The sequence below is a fragment of the Odontesthes bonariensis genome, chromosome 16, assembly GCF_027942865.1.
Source record: "Odontesthes bonariensis isolate fOdoBon6 chromosome 16, fOdoBon6.hap1, whole genome shotgun sequence".
In the NCBI taxonomy this organism is placed as follows: Eukaryota; Metazoa; Chordata; class Actinopteri; order Atheriniformes; family Atherinopsidae; genus Odontesthes; species Odontesthes bonariensis.
Window position 1 is genome coordinate 3,474,551 of NC_134521.1, and position 13,041 is coordinate 3,487,591.

Consider the following 13,041-nt stretch of genomic DNA (forward strand, 5'->3'; position numbering starts at 1 on the left):
GATAGATAGATAGATAGATAGATAGATAGATAGATAGATAGATAGATAGATAGATAGATAGATAGATAGATAGATAGATAGATAGATAAATACTTTATTAATCCCAATTTGGGAAATTGTTTTGTTGCAGCAGCATACAGTAAAAGATATGAAAACAATTAAAAGTAAAAACAAGCAAATAGAATAAAATAAAATAAAATAAAAATAGTGAATAAACATTCGTTATATGAATGTTTATTCAAAATAAAATAAAATGTTTATTCAAAATAAAATAAAATAAAAATAGTGAATAAACATTCGTTATATACAAATCTACAGTGTGAAGAGTTTTTTTATTATTTTTTTTGCTTGCTACAGTTGGGATGCCAGAACAATACAATCTGAAACAACAGTTACTCCAAAGACAACCCAGAATGAATATCACTGAGCGCCGGACTGATCTTTGAGGGGTTCGGTGATTATTAATGCATGACAGTTGATTCTCTATACATCCCAATACCCAGGATGTCCTGCACACTGATTTGATATTCAGCAACAGAACTTTCAATATTGAAGAATTGTCTCAGATCACATGGTACGAGCATAATTTTTACGGCTTCAGACCCTTTGAAACGCTGGACTCCTGCTTCTGCCAACAGGGAAGGCGCAGTCATGTTGCAGCATCCCTGAGGTTGGGTAAGAGCACCAAGGTGAAAACAAACAAAGAAAAAGTGTGATCTTGTTTTTGGCTGCTGAGCTATCTCAATTCCTGACTTCCAATCGACTTCAAATGCTGTCAAGGACATTAACTTCCCTTCGACTCTTTTCTCTTTCGCCGGTGTGTGTGTGTTGTGCCGTAATCTGGACGCAGTTCAGGCAGCTTCTCTGATGTGAATCTACTTGTAACTCTTGAGGTCTGGTCTTCTTGTTTTCCCACATGGTTGAATTAACATCTTATGCACTGTGCAGCAGATCTTCCTCCTCAATCTTTTTGATTGGATACGAATGTGAGGAGGATGTTTGCGGTTGCGTGTACGTGTGCAGTCTGCTTCATTATATCCGGTCGGCAGCTTCTAGATGATCAGAGAATGGCTGTGCTCTCCTCTCATCTTCCACTTCCTTGCACATACCACATACACATTTTTGGACAGTGATACATTTGATCATTTTGGCTCCTGGTTGATTATTTTGGAAGGAAATGATACAATGACTTTAATGCTTGGGGGAAACTTATTACCGTAAATTCCGGACTGTAGAGCGCACCTGAATATAAGCCGCACCCTCTAATTTTTTAAAAAGAAAATCCATTTTGTTCTTGAATAGGCCACGCTGGATTATAAGCCGCGGGTGTCCACATTGTAATGTGAGATATTTACACAGAAAGATGTGACACGTGAGGATTTTTAAACGTTTAAGGCCGGACACTACAGGTGAATAGGGTAATATTTTAAAATAATAGATATCACCATGAAACTTCCTCAGTTGATTACTTATACAAGTATGAAAAAAAAATGTATTACAAGTTTTAGAAATTTGTATGTTTAATTATGCAAATTAGGCATTATCTCATTAAATATGCACACATTTGCATATATTTCCAGAAGATAGATCTGAACATATGATAAAGCCAGGTGCAAAATTCTTTTTTCATTTTGTTCACACACAAAATGAAAAGTAAATTACAGAGGGATTTCAGGATATCTGCTTTCAATTCCTAGGAAATCAAAATATGCTGCCCATAGCCTAAAAAACATCAATTTTCGCCATATTTTTTTATTATAATGTCACATAAATCAGGCCAGGAATGATTTATCAACAAATCCTTTTGTAAATATCTTCAGAATACTGCTAAGTGTATAACTGGAGAGTTCGGTGTTAGTAGGTGCTCCATAGGCTGAGATATTGATACTGGAAAAATGCAAAAAACTGATTTTGAGAAAACAGCATTTAAAGATTTAAATAGGGGGAATTCCGTGTCTTGCCTTAATTAAATGCTAAAGGTAACATAAACAAATACATACTGCAAAAGCTTTTTTTCCCCGAACAGTGCCTTAAATACTAACTTAACTTAAATACCTATCGGTAACGCACAAATACGTGGCGGAAATGTTTTTTTTGTTTTTTTTAACGGCTGGTAAAAAAAAAAAAATCTTCATCTTGTTCAGCTAGATTGATTGCCTTTAATTTGTGAGTACAAATGACCGATTTGCAATAATTTAGTAATGTAAGTGTGTGATTTATCGTACAATTTCATTGTGAACCACTGTGAACTATTCGTTAATTTTATTGGTCTAATGTTATGAGGCAAAATATTTCTGGCGGCATGAAAAAAAACGAAAAAAACAAACATATATTAGCCGCACCGTACTATAAGCCGCGGTGCTCAAAGCTCAAAGTAGCGGCTTATAATCCGGAATTTACGGCAACTTTATTAGGAGGGTAGCACCCTGCTGGAGCCAGCACTTAGATGGTACTCCCCTGAAATAACGAGGAAGTGCAGTTATGCATCAGCAAGATTTAACACATATGAATGACAGAACTATTAGCTTATGATTTTATATATCTTCATATCAACAAAAAGACAGTTTTATTGTGTATGTTGTTGTAACAAGCGCTCATAGAATTATCAGCTGACTCTGCAGGATTCCTCTGTTCAGCTTTTTAGTGCTTTTTAGCACATCGTATTGGTTTCCTGCCAGCAACGTCCTAATTAACGCTGTGAAGAAACGACACTGTACACCGACTGCACCGAACCACAGAAATCAGGGCGAGGTAACAACTGTTGAGCTTGAGCGAGCGCCGTGTGGAGTGTTCGTTAGCGGACGAGCCGAGTCACTCGCAGAGGAGAAAGGCACAACCAGCCTTCCTCTGTGTTGGCTTCTGAAACAGTGGTTCTGATCATTCTTCGCTAACTCAGCATGCAAATTCTGTGATTTAAACACTAACGTTTGACAATTGTCTAAATTCACTAAATGCACTGGAAAAAATCAAAGTCTTACCAAGTATATTTGTCTAATTTCTAGTCCAAATATCTCATTACACTTAATATAAGACACAACTGCCTAACAAGTTCTATTTCAGCCAGATATAGGGACTTGTTTGAAGGCAATACATCTGGAATATCTTGCTAAATGAAAAAGTCTTGAAAACAAATTGTTTTGAGTCACATATCATATGAAACAAGCTTTTTTTGACATTTGAAGAGGTTTTTAAGCTAATTTCAATATCACTTTTATCTCAAAAGTCCTAAATATCACATCTTATTTCAAGAAATCTTGACAAGCCGATTTTCACTAGTTCCATCGGCAGATTTTTTTGCTTATTTCAAGCAAAAACGTCTTTTATTTGTTGTTTTTTTACTTATTTTTGGAGCTGCATTTTTTCCAGTGTGACTGCCTTTTTAAGATGATTTTCTATCTTTTTTTTTTTGACAATCTGACTTTCATCCAACTTTAGGCCTCAGCTTATGTTCGAACATTTTGCACAATGACTTTTAAACGTTTATCACCTGGGACGCACGCCATCAGGAAAAAAAGTTTCCGTGACGGGATGAAGATTTTTTTTTGCTCATCATTGAATCTCAAACACACACAACCTGCTCTGCAGTATGTTGGAGACGGGAACAGGTGAATGTTGAGCTAAAGCCGGGATAGGCTTAAGGGATTAAGCTGGTGTAGAAAATGGACGGATGGATATAGAGCTCATTCATAATTCATAAACTACAACAAAGTTTCAGTTGACACAATAGCAGAACATAAAACCCAACACAACAAAACAAAGATATCAAACATAACAACTAAAAAGAAAAAGAAAAGGTGCTCTGCCAAATATTCTTCACCTCAGGGCCACTGGAGTTTGCTGAATCATATTCAGACGATACACGCATGTTTCTGTAGTGTTCAGGAGTGTCTCAGTCCTAAACCGTGCACTCAACCTGGCTGAGCTCCAACAGGAAGTCGCACATTACAAGATTTATCGCCATATTCAACTCCTCGGACTGTTCTTTATCAAGCAAGTGTCACAAATCATATTTGTGTTCGTGCCGTGATCGATGATCAATCCGCCGATTAGCCTCGAATCTCGACCAATTGTCTGCCGCCTTCAGCATTTATCTGCAGCGAGAAAAATCCGGCTTGAAATGCTGTAGGCTCAATGCTTTAAGTTTAGCATCTTTAGCTAGCTGTTGAGTTGTTCGCAGTCATTTCACTTCCTCCAGGTAACCCAAAAACACATCAAAGTTCTTTAAGCTCTCTTTATGGATGAACATTTAGTACCTCCTGGTTCTTGCTTTATTATTCACTATTTGTCAAGTATTAAATAGATAGATAGATAGATAGATAGATAGATAGATACTTTATTGATCCCGAAGGAAATTCAAGCATCCAGTGGCAGACATAATAAAGCAATAAAAATGTTTAAACAATAATAAACACTTTAAAAACAATCTAAGAATTTAAAAAACTGTTTAAGAATATAACATATAATGCACTTTTTGTTCCTTTGGGCATCACCTCAGTTTATGAATATTACTGACACTAATTATCCTGTTGTCAGGTCCATTTCTCTCACTGCAGAGCTGTGACTTTTTCGCTGCGTCACACCAGAAACAGCCCTGTGATTCTGGGTCGTGGCATTCCCATCACAGAATGGGTTTTATATCAGCCGCATCCAGGCTCAATACAACAGAAAATCCGGCACCGGTGCCACATATGCATCTCCAGAGCGACACAGACGTCCACGACTGTGAAAAGTTGGTGACGAGATTTTAGAAGGTGGGAAAAATAGTGTAACCAGTTCCTCATTTTTGGTGGGCGAGAGTGAGACGGGAAGGCAAGGCAATTTTATTTATAGAGCACAATTCATACACAAGGCAATTCAAAGTGCTTCACAGCTACATAAAATCACAAGAAGGCAATAAAATCATTAAAAATAAATAGAAATAATAATAATAAATAAAAAAATAATAATAATAATAATAACAATTTGAAAAAAATTAAAAACCCCATTAAAAATAATCAGTAATTAATTAATTTAAAAGTGAAGAGTGCAGATAAAATACTTTCAGGTGTCAGGGTGGGAAGACCTTGTTTTCAGCAGCTTTTTGCTGATCAGGCACCCAGGCCTCCAAAACAGATGCACACATGAACTAAAGCTCATTGTATCATTTTATATTTAAGAAGGAGCCAAATATTTAAAACAATCCGTTGCTGTCCAAATAACTTATTTGTATTGCGTGTTTACTAGAATGTGCCTGGGCTCCTCCAGTTTCTTCAAGAAACCTTCAGAGCTTTCTCTTTGATTTCCCTTTTTTCCATCACCCTATCTCTTGCTTGTCTTCATAACGCTGCTGCAGGGTCTTCCACCTGCCGCAGCAGAAAGGTCGACGTCTTTTTCCGCTGTCACGACTGTTAGCAATAGCCCCCAAAAGCAGTGATAGCTGTCGCTTTGTTTCTCATCAGCAAACCACAGTTGAGGAGCAGAGTCGCATCATGCAGCTGGAGAAGGAGCTCGGCCTGAGAAGAGCCGAGGTGGAGGACCTGCAGGCCCAGCTCAGACGAGCAGACGCGAGCTCGAGGGAAACCGTCGACGGCGAAGCACCGGAGACCCCCGTCCTACGCGGGCAGCCGCCGCCGTCGGGCCCCGAGCACAATAAGGAGAACTGTGAGCTCAGAGAAAAGTACGAGGCCACACTGACAGCAAGCCAGCAGGAGATAGACTCGCTAAAGGCGGCTGTGGACAAACAGAACCTTGAGATCAGTGAGATGAAGCAGAAAGCCCTGCAGGCCACCAAGGAAAACATGGAAATGATGGACACCTGGAAGGTATACTTGTACTGTATGTCCTCTGTGAGTCTTTAAAGGACTTCAGCAAGAGCAGTGAGGTCATTTCAGTGGTGTTCAGCGTAAAAAAGTCGGTCGTTAAAAAGCAAAAGGTTCTCCTAAGGCAGAAGGTGATTGCAATGTAGAGGTGTGAGCAGAATGGCATGTGTGGGGGGGCAGTTAGCTCATCTGGGGGGGCAGAAAACAATACCTGAAAAAATCGGTGGAAAACCACTACTACAACTTCAAGCATAATAATAATAATAATAATAATAATAATAATAATTTAAATAATAATAATAATAAAAATAATAATAGTAATAATAATAATAATAATAATAATAAAAATAATAATAGTAATAATAATAATAATAATAAAAATAATAATAGTAGTAATAATAATAATAATAAAAATAATAATAATAATAATAATAATAATAATAATAATTAAAAAATAATAATAATAATGATGATAGTAATAATTCAATTCGGTAATGAAAATATGGTCACACTAGGCAAGGCAATTTTATTTATAGAGCACAATTCATACACAAGGCAATTCAAAGTGCTTCACAGCTACACAAGAAGGCAATAAAATCATTAAAAAGAAATAAAAAATAATAAAAATAATAATAATAATAATAATTTAAAAAAAATTAAAATTAAAAAACCCATTAAAAATAATCATTAATTAATTAATTTAAAAGTGAAGAGTGCAGATAAAATACTTTCAGGTGTCATATGCACTAGCATAAATCATGACTGGAATTTTTTTTGGAAAGAAATGTAGAACAGCCAACTCCAGCTTTTTATTACCTTCATTAAGTCTACATTTCAGATCATTATATACAACAAAAACATCCGAAAATGTGAAAACCGCCTTTTTTTTCAGCAGCAAGGGGTTAAGGTTACAGAGGGGGGGGAAACACGATAACAAAAAATTAAATAAAGCTATAAACTTCGCAGATATATGCTTTTTTAAAATCACCACCTGCATTTATTTATCAATACAAGACACAAACAGAGATAATAAATCGTGGCCTTTTTTCTGGCCAGTTTTCTTTGGATGGACAGGGCATTTCTCAGGGGGGGGCAGGACTTGCATGAGATTCAATGCATCCACCGTTTTCTTCTGGTTTGAGATAGAAATACACATTTTTGATGGATTCGCTTAAGTAGTAGAAAGTTTTTTCGAGGATGTCGTAAATTATAGATGGATTGAGGTCGATTTTCTTGAGTGTTTATAGCAAACTTTGAAGAAGCAGGGCGCATGCGGGGGTTATTTATGATATTTTTTCTTATAAAATAAGGAAATACACATTTGAACAGTTTGGTCTTACTTGGTAGTAATCATTTCAAACAATTAGATTTGGCAGATGATCTTTGTTGCCTACAAATTTTTGGGTGATTGAATGGATCAAAATTAAAATACAGCTGTGATATTTACGTTCACTTTTCTCCACAGGCTAAATTTGACACTTTAGTGAGTGACCATCAGCGATCCTTAGAGGGACTGAAGGCATCCATGAGCAGAGAACAAGCTGCTCCAGAAGGGCAAGAGCAGGATGCCCAGGAGCTGAGATCCACTCTGGAGAGCCTGAAGATGGAGCACCAGCTGGAGATGGAGAATCTCAAGGCCAAACACAAGATCGAAGCTGCCATTTTGACAAAAGAGCGCGAGGACCTCTGCACTCGCCTCCAGGAGGCCAGAGACCAGCTGGCCGAGCGGAGCCACACGTGGAAGTCTGAGGCAGAGCCCCAAATCAGCAAGCAGGCCCTGGGCGAGACCTCCGAGAAGCTGCAGAGGGCGGAGCACAGGCTGGCGGAGATGGAGAAGCTCCAGGTGGAGCAGGACAAAAGCACAGCGGAGCTGCGGGACAGGCTGGAGCTGTCGGAGAAGAAGATGACAGATTACCAGGCCCTGCAGAAAGCCCAGGCAGAGAGCCTGGAGGAGATCCAGAAACTGGAAGAGAAGCTGAGGGTGACAGCAAACCAGCTCCAGGCCATCCAGGCAGACCGCTACACGTCTCATGATGCCAATGTGAGTGGCTGAGAAGTGACGAGCTGAAAGTCACTCTGCAGCAACTCCATGTGTGACGGCACATCTTTAATCTGGCATATCTTTCCTGTAACTTTTTGCAGGTGATAGAAGATAATGAAATTTCAGATGACAAGATGAAGCTGAAACAGAATATTGAAGGTATATCTGTCCATTTATTTTAATATTACCACAATTTAAAAAAAAAAAATTGAATCAGACCTTAGATGATCTGTTTTCCTTGTTTATGCATTCTGCTCGTTGTTATGACTTCAAAGTGATAAAAACAGGCACTATTTATTAAATAAGACCCAGTTACAGTTAATCCCTTAAACTTCAGGCTATTTTCTGAAAGTTCCACCTAAAAAAAGCATCTTGGAAATGAGTAAAAGGGCTAAATGAACAACCTTGGGCTGTAGGAATCAGAGACAGTTGGGAGAACTTAGTCATTTGATATTACTTCTTATCAGCAGGCTAGAGTGAGTTTAACAACCTCCACTAATCAAAATGATAAATTAGAGAGTAACAGACCTAAAACACTGATTCCCGTCTCTGATGTCATTGAACCTGCTCTAAAAATCCTCAGCTGCCACTTTTATCAATTCCGATTCAACAGAAATAAAGAGTGACTTGTGCTAAAACAACTTTAGCCATAGTCCAGGAAGCCTTGACTCACAAAGTGTCTCCATCTGAAATCCTCTCAGAGTTGAGCCTTCTAATAACTGACTAACAAGGCGTGGAGGTCTCTGAACCGGAAAAAGGTTAGATATTTGTGTAAGGACTTGTATAAAGCAAGGTGAGGCAACTACGGTAGTCTGGTTTTATCCTAAAAAGCTAACATAACAGGACCTCTGAAAAACTACGTGTTGGCCAAAAGTGGAGGATCAAAGTTATTTTGTTCTGCTCGTCGGTTTTTGTTGCCAAAAGATAATGCGCACTTCAAGCGGATGCAAAAACCAAACCATATGACATAAATGCTGATGTTTTTTTAAACCAGAATGACAAAAATCAGCATGTCTGTTAAGAACATCGGCTGTAGGAAAGAAAAATGAGCACAGTCATCTGTAGTCAGACATGACGGTCAGTGTGGAGGTGTAACACCACTGAGGACCACCAACCTGTGGCTCCAAAACCCCCTCAGGCTCCAATATACTTCCATTCAAGTCAGTGTTATTTTTCCTAAAGTCACTGTGGTGTCATGAACTAGATTCGCGCCTTCTGATTATTGTGTACCTGGTGATTCCAAGAGTAATCATCAAGGATACTCACTTAAAAGCTTTCAAGGATCAGCCTCCTTGTCCAATATTTCATCCAAATATGGTCACCTCTGGCTTCCAAAATGAGCTACATGGTGATGGACAACACTGGCAGTTGTTTTCGTTCAGGAATAATCCACATCGTGTAGATCAGCGGTCTCAAACTGATCCGTGAAAGGGCCGGTGTGGCTGCAGGTTTTTGTTCCAACCCTGCAGCAGCACAGCTGACTTGTTCCATTCAATCAACTGAACTGGTTAAGACCTTGGCTGTGTTCGAAACCTGCATACTACATACTGCATACTGCATACTGCATACTACATACTACATACTGCATACTACATACTACATACTACATACTACATACTGCATACTACATACTGCATACTACATACTGCATACTGCATACTACATACTACATACTGCATACTACATACTACATACTACATACTGCATACTACATACTGCATACTACATACTACATACTTGCAAACGGCATACTCATCGATCAGACAGTATTTGAGCGTTTACCCACAATGCATTTCGCTCCTGCCCGAGCCGAAATCAGTCGGCCTGAAGCTGATTTCGCTAAAGCTATAAGCTCTGTAAATATATAACTTTAGCAACATTTGAAACATTTTCAGGTGAGAAAGTAGTCGTTTAGATCCCCAACGTGTTGAAAACCTGACAAAATACCGGCTGTTTACAATTTTGTTCCCACGAATTCGGCGCTACGAAAACTAGCCGCAGTGAGCAACGCACTTCCGGTTATTTACACAAAATAAAATACCCGTTGCCTTTTATCATAGGGAAAGCCATTACCATACAATTGGTGCTTTTGTTTTGAAAACAGGAAGTGAACCTACCCTCGTTGTAGCTAGCTTGAAACTGCCATTTTGACAGGAAATGACGATCGGCGACGTCACGTTACGTTGCATCTTGGGTAGTTTGGGTAGTTTGAGTATGAGTAGTAACCTCATGATGCATACCTAACATTTAGGAGAATCTAGTATGCATCCGGGAACTTAAAAAAAGTTAAAGTTTGTAGGAGTAGTGGGAGTAGTATGCGGTTTCGAACACAGCCCTTCAGTGCAGACAGTTCAGTTGATTGAATGAAGCAAGTCAGCTGTGCTGCTGCAGGGTTGGAATGAAAACCTGCAGCCACACCGCCCCTTTCACGGTGCAGTTTGAGACCACTGGTGTAGATAGTATCAAAGAAAGTTTTGCTCTTCCTCCTCAGAGGAGGTCGCTGCACTCCTACAGCCTCCTTTTCCCGGTGTAAAAGCTGTGCTCACGTCTGCAGTGGAAGCACCTACATACTGTACTCTTTTCCTTTCAACTACCCATCACTTAAAGACCTCCTCTCTGCCGTTGCTTCGGCTTCAAGTGCTCCTCCTGCTGCACTTTAAATCAAACATTTAACTGGGTTACAACCTGCTTACATGGGCTTTATGTCTGTGCTTCGTACGTGGGCAGTACCAGTAGAACAGAATCTACAGAGTTATGAATTAAGTCTCTGCGTGGTCACAGCAAATTGAGTTTAGAATGCCCACATTATATTGTCAGAAGATTGCACGATATCCTGCTAACCGGGGGCAGGGGAGGTACAGTCACATGACCACAGCATGCGCCGTTAGGGATGGGAATTGATAAGATTTTTACGATTCCAATTCCATTTTCCATTCTGCTTAACGATTCGGTTCTTTGTCGGTTCCCTTATCGATTCTCATTTGGAGAAAAAGGACAACAAACCGGTCGATTAGCATCAACTTTGTTTAGTTTAGAAGTAACACGAGTCATGACCTTACAAACCCAACAACGGTGAGGTCCACATTGGTCTATCATGGCCTGGGTAATTTAACTCTTCCTGCTCTGGTGAAAGGAGAAGCTGGAGGTAGAGGTGAACTGGGGGTAGTACCACCAGCCTCTGGCTCTGAGCCAGTCAGGCTCTGCCTCTCATGATTTCATCTAAATGTAATGCCTGAGAAGGCATTCATTTAACCTTAACCGTTACTAACAGCAGCTTTTACAATGAGGCAAATGGTGCTATCATGATAGGCAGTGTTTGTTAGTTAGTTAGTTACCTGCAGTGTTAGCCGAGGACATGCTAACGTTGCTAACGTTGCTGGGTTCAGATTCACCGACGTTAATCATTCATTCATAGTTATTGCATGTTGGTAGTATTTCCTCCCTTTGGTGAAATATTCACTTTGCAAGTTGCCCTGTTGTCGTCTTTTTTAGGGATGTGTAAATAAACTTTCGAGCGTTTGTACCGCTTGGGCGCCATGTTTACTGTTTACTGTTGACTGCGCTGGATTCGCCACGCAACGTTGCGTGGTGACGTCATTCTCGCCCACTGGAATCGATAAGGGAATCGTTTGCAAAATCGCCAAACGATTCCAAGGAATTGAAACACTGGGAACCGGTTCTCAACAAGAACCGGTTTTCGATTCCCATCCCTACAACCTGTCACCTGCAAAAGCCTGCCTCAGTGAGCTGGTTTGCTGTCGCAAACTCCTCAAACTGAAGACTGTTGTTTTGTTTTTTCCTTCAGAAACAACGGAGAAACTGTTGAAAAGGGAAAAGGAAGTCTCTACTCTCACTTCCCAGGTTGAGGCCCTCAAATCGCAGATCGGAGGTAAGAGCCATTGACCAGAGGAAGAGTACACGGTGACCTTTTCTCAGCTCTGATGTTCTTTGTTCCTGTTGGCTTTCATCAAAAGATATTTTCACACGCACACACGATTTTCATGCAGCCATCAGAAGAATTATTTTTAGAAACTCAACATTTTCTCCAGAATGGGGAAGATCAAAGCTTACCTTTAATATTTGGCTAAAGAATTTACTGTCAGTTGGGTGTTGGATCTTAGTCTCTATCATGTTTAGACAGTGATCTTCATTGGTGCGGTTGTGTTCGTCTTCATCTTTACATTCTTTGATCCGTGCTAAGAAATCTGTGTTCTGAAAGAGTCCCATCACATCAAAAAGAGCCCAAAGCTTTCTTCATGTACTGTAGTTCAGATAATCAAACTGACAGGGTCTGACGAACGGATTGTGAATCATTCAGAAGGGAAAACAGAGCAGTATGATCTCAATGCGGAGAATTCTTGCATCAAGTCTGTTCCAGAGGAGGCGTTTTAAAAACAGAAAAATAGAAAGTTGATCTTTGTAATTCTGTGTAATTCTCCTTTAGCTGAGCATTAATGCGAACAATCTATCTAAATAGAAAAGGAGAAATGACGAATAAAACGGGAAAATTTGGGGAAAAAGAATCTGCAGTCACATTTTCCTCACAAAAGGCTCTAAAACAGAAATCAGGATGTATGAATAATCCGGAGGTGTAGAGATCACAGAGACTGTGTGCTACTCTGTGTGAACACCTATTTTATACTAAGATGTAAACAAACTGCTTTCTTCTTGCAAGATAACGGTGCAACAACAGACTTGCTGTCTCAGACCTAACGAATGCGCTCCTTTCTCGCCTCAGATTAACCCCTCCACTGTCAAGTACAGCATGAAGTTTGTGTTTGAAATGAATCTGTTCAGTCGGTATAGAGCCCTGTTTTTTATTTTTTTAGCTGTTTAACCTTGCAAGCATATGAATAATCATTGAAAAAAATCATTTTGGCTCTTCTTGCATCTTTTTGGGTGCGAATAAACCAATATTTTTGGAATTTTTGGAATTGGGCTATTTTTGATCATTTTAGGCAATGTTGCATATTTGCATCTGTGGGCTTTCCTGATTAATTTTGTTCACAAAACCAAGTCATTCTCTGCAGATCGTTTGGCAAAAAAGGTAAAGTGAAAGTTCACCAGTAACTGCTGCTACCACAATAAAATGTATATAATAAACCTTTATTGACAAATCAAACAGATTTCACAGATATTTGTTGTGAAAAAGTGAAGCACATATAAAATGCAAAAAATGTAATGTAAATAAAAAATGTGCAC

The 13,041-nt window shown here is 39.2% G+C and overlaps 1 protein-coding gene across 3 annotated transcripts in view; it reads left to right on the forward strand.

Moving 5' to 3' along the window:
- Window positions 1-13,041, forward strand: part of clip2 (CAP-GLY domain containing linker protein 2) — a 73,057-nt gene that overhangs the window by 41,388 nt on the left and 18,628 nt on the right. For 2 of the 3 annotated variants that reach the window (XM_075487409.1, XM_075487410.1), the window contains exons 9-13: window positions 639-689; window positions 5,439-5,801; window positions 7,264-7,839; window positions 7,941-7,998; window positions 11,645-11,728. In XM_075487409.1, the coding sequence (XP_075343524.1) occupies window positions 639-689; window positions 5,439-5,801; window positions 7,264-7,839; window positions 7,941-7,998; window positions 11,645-11,728 (1,132 nt within the window). The remainder of the gene's footprint in view (window positions 1-638; window positions 690-5,438; window positions 5,802-7,263; window positions 7,840-7,940; window positions 7,999-11,644; window positions 11,729-13,041) is intronic. The other variant, XM_075487411.1, reaches the window with a different exon arrangement.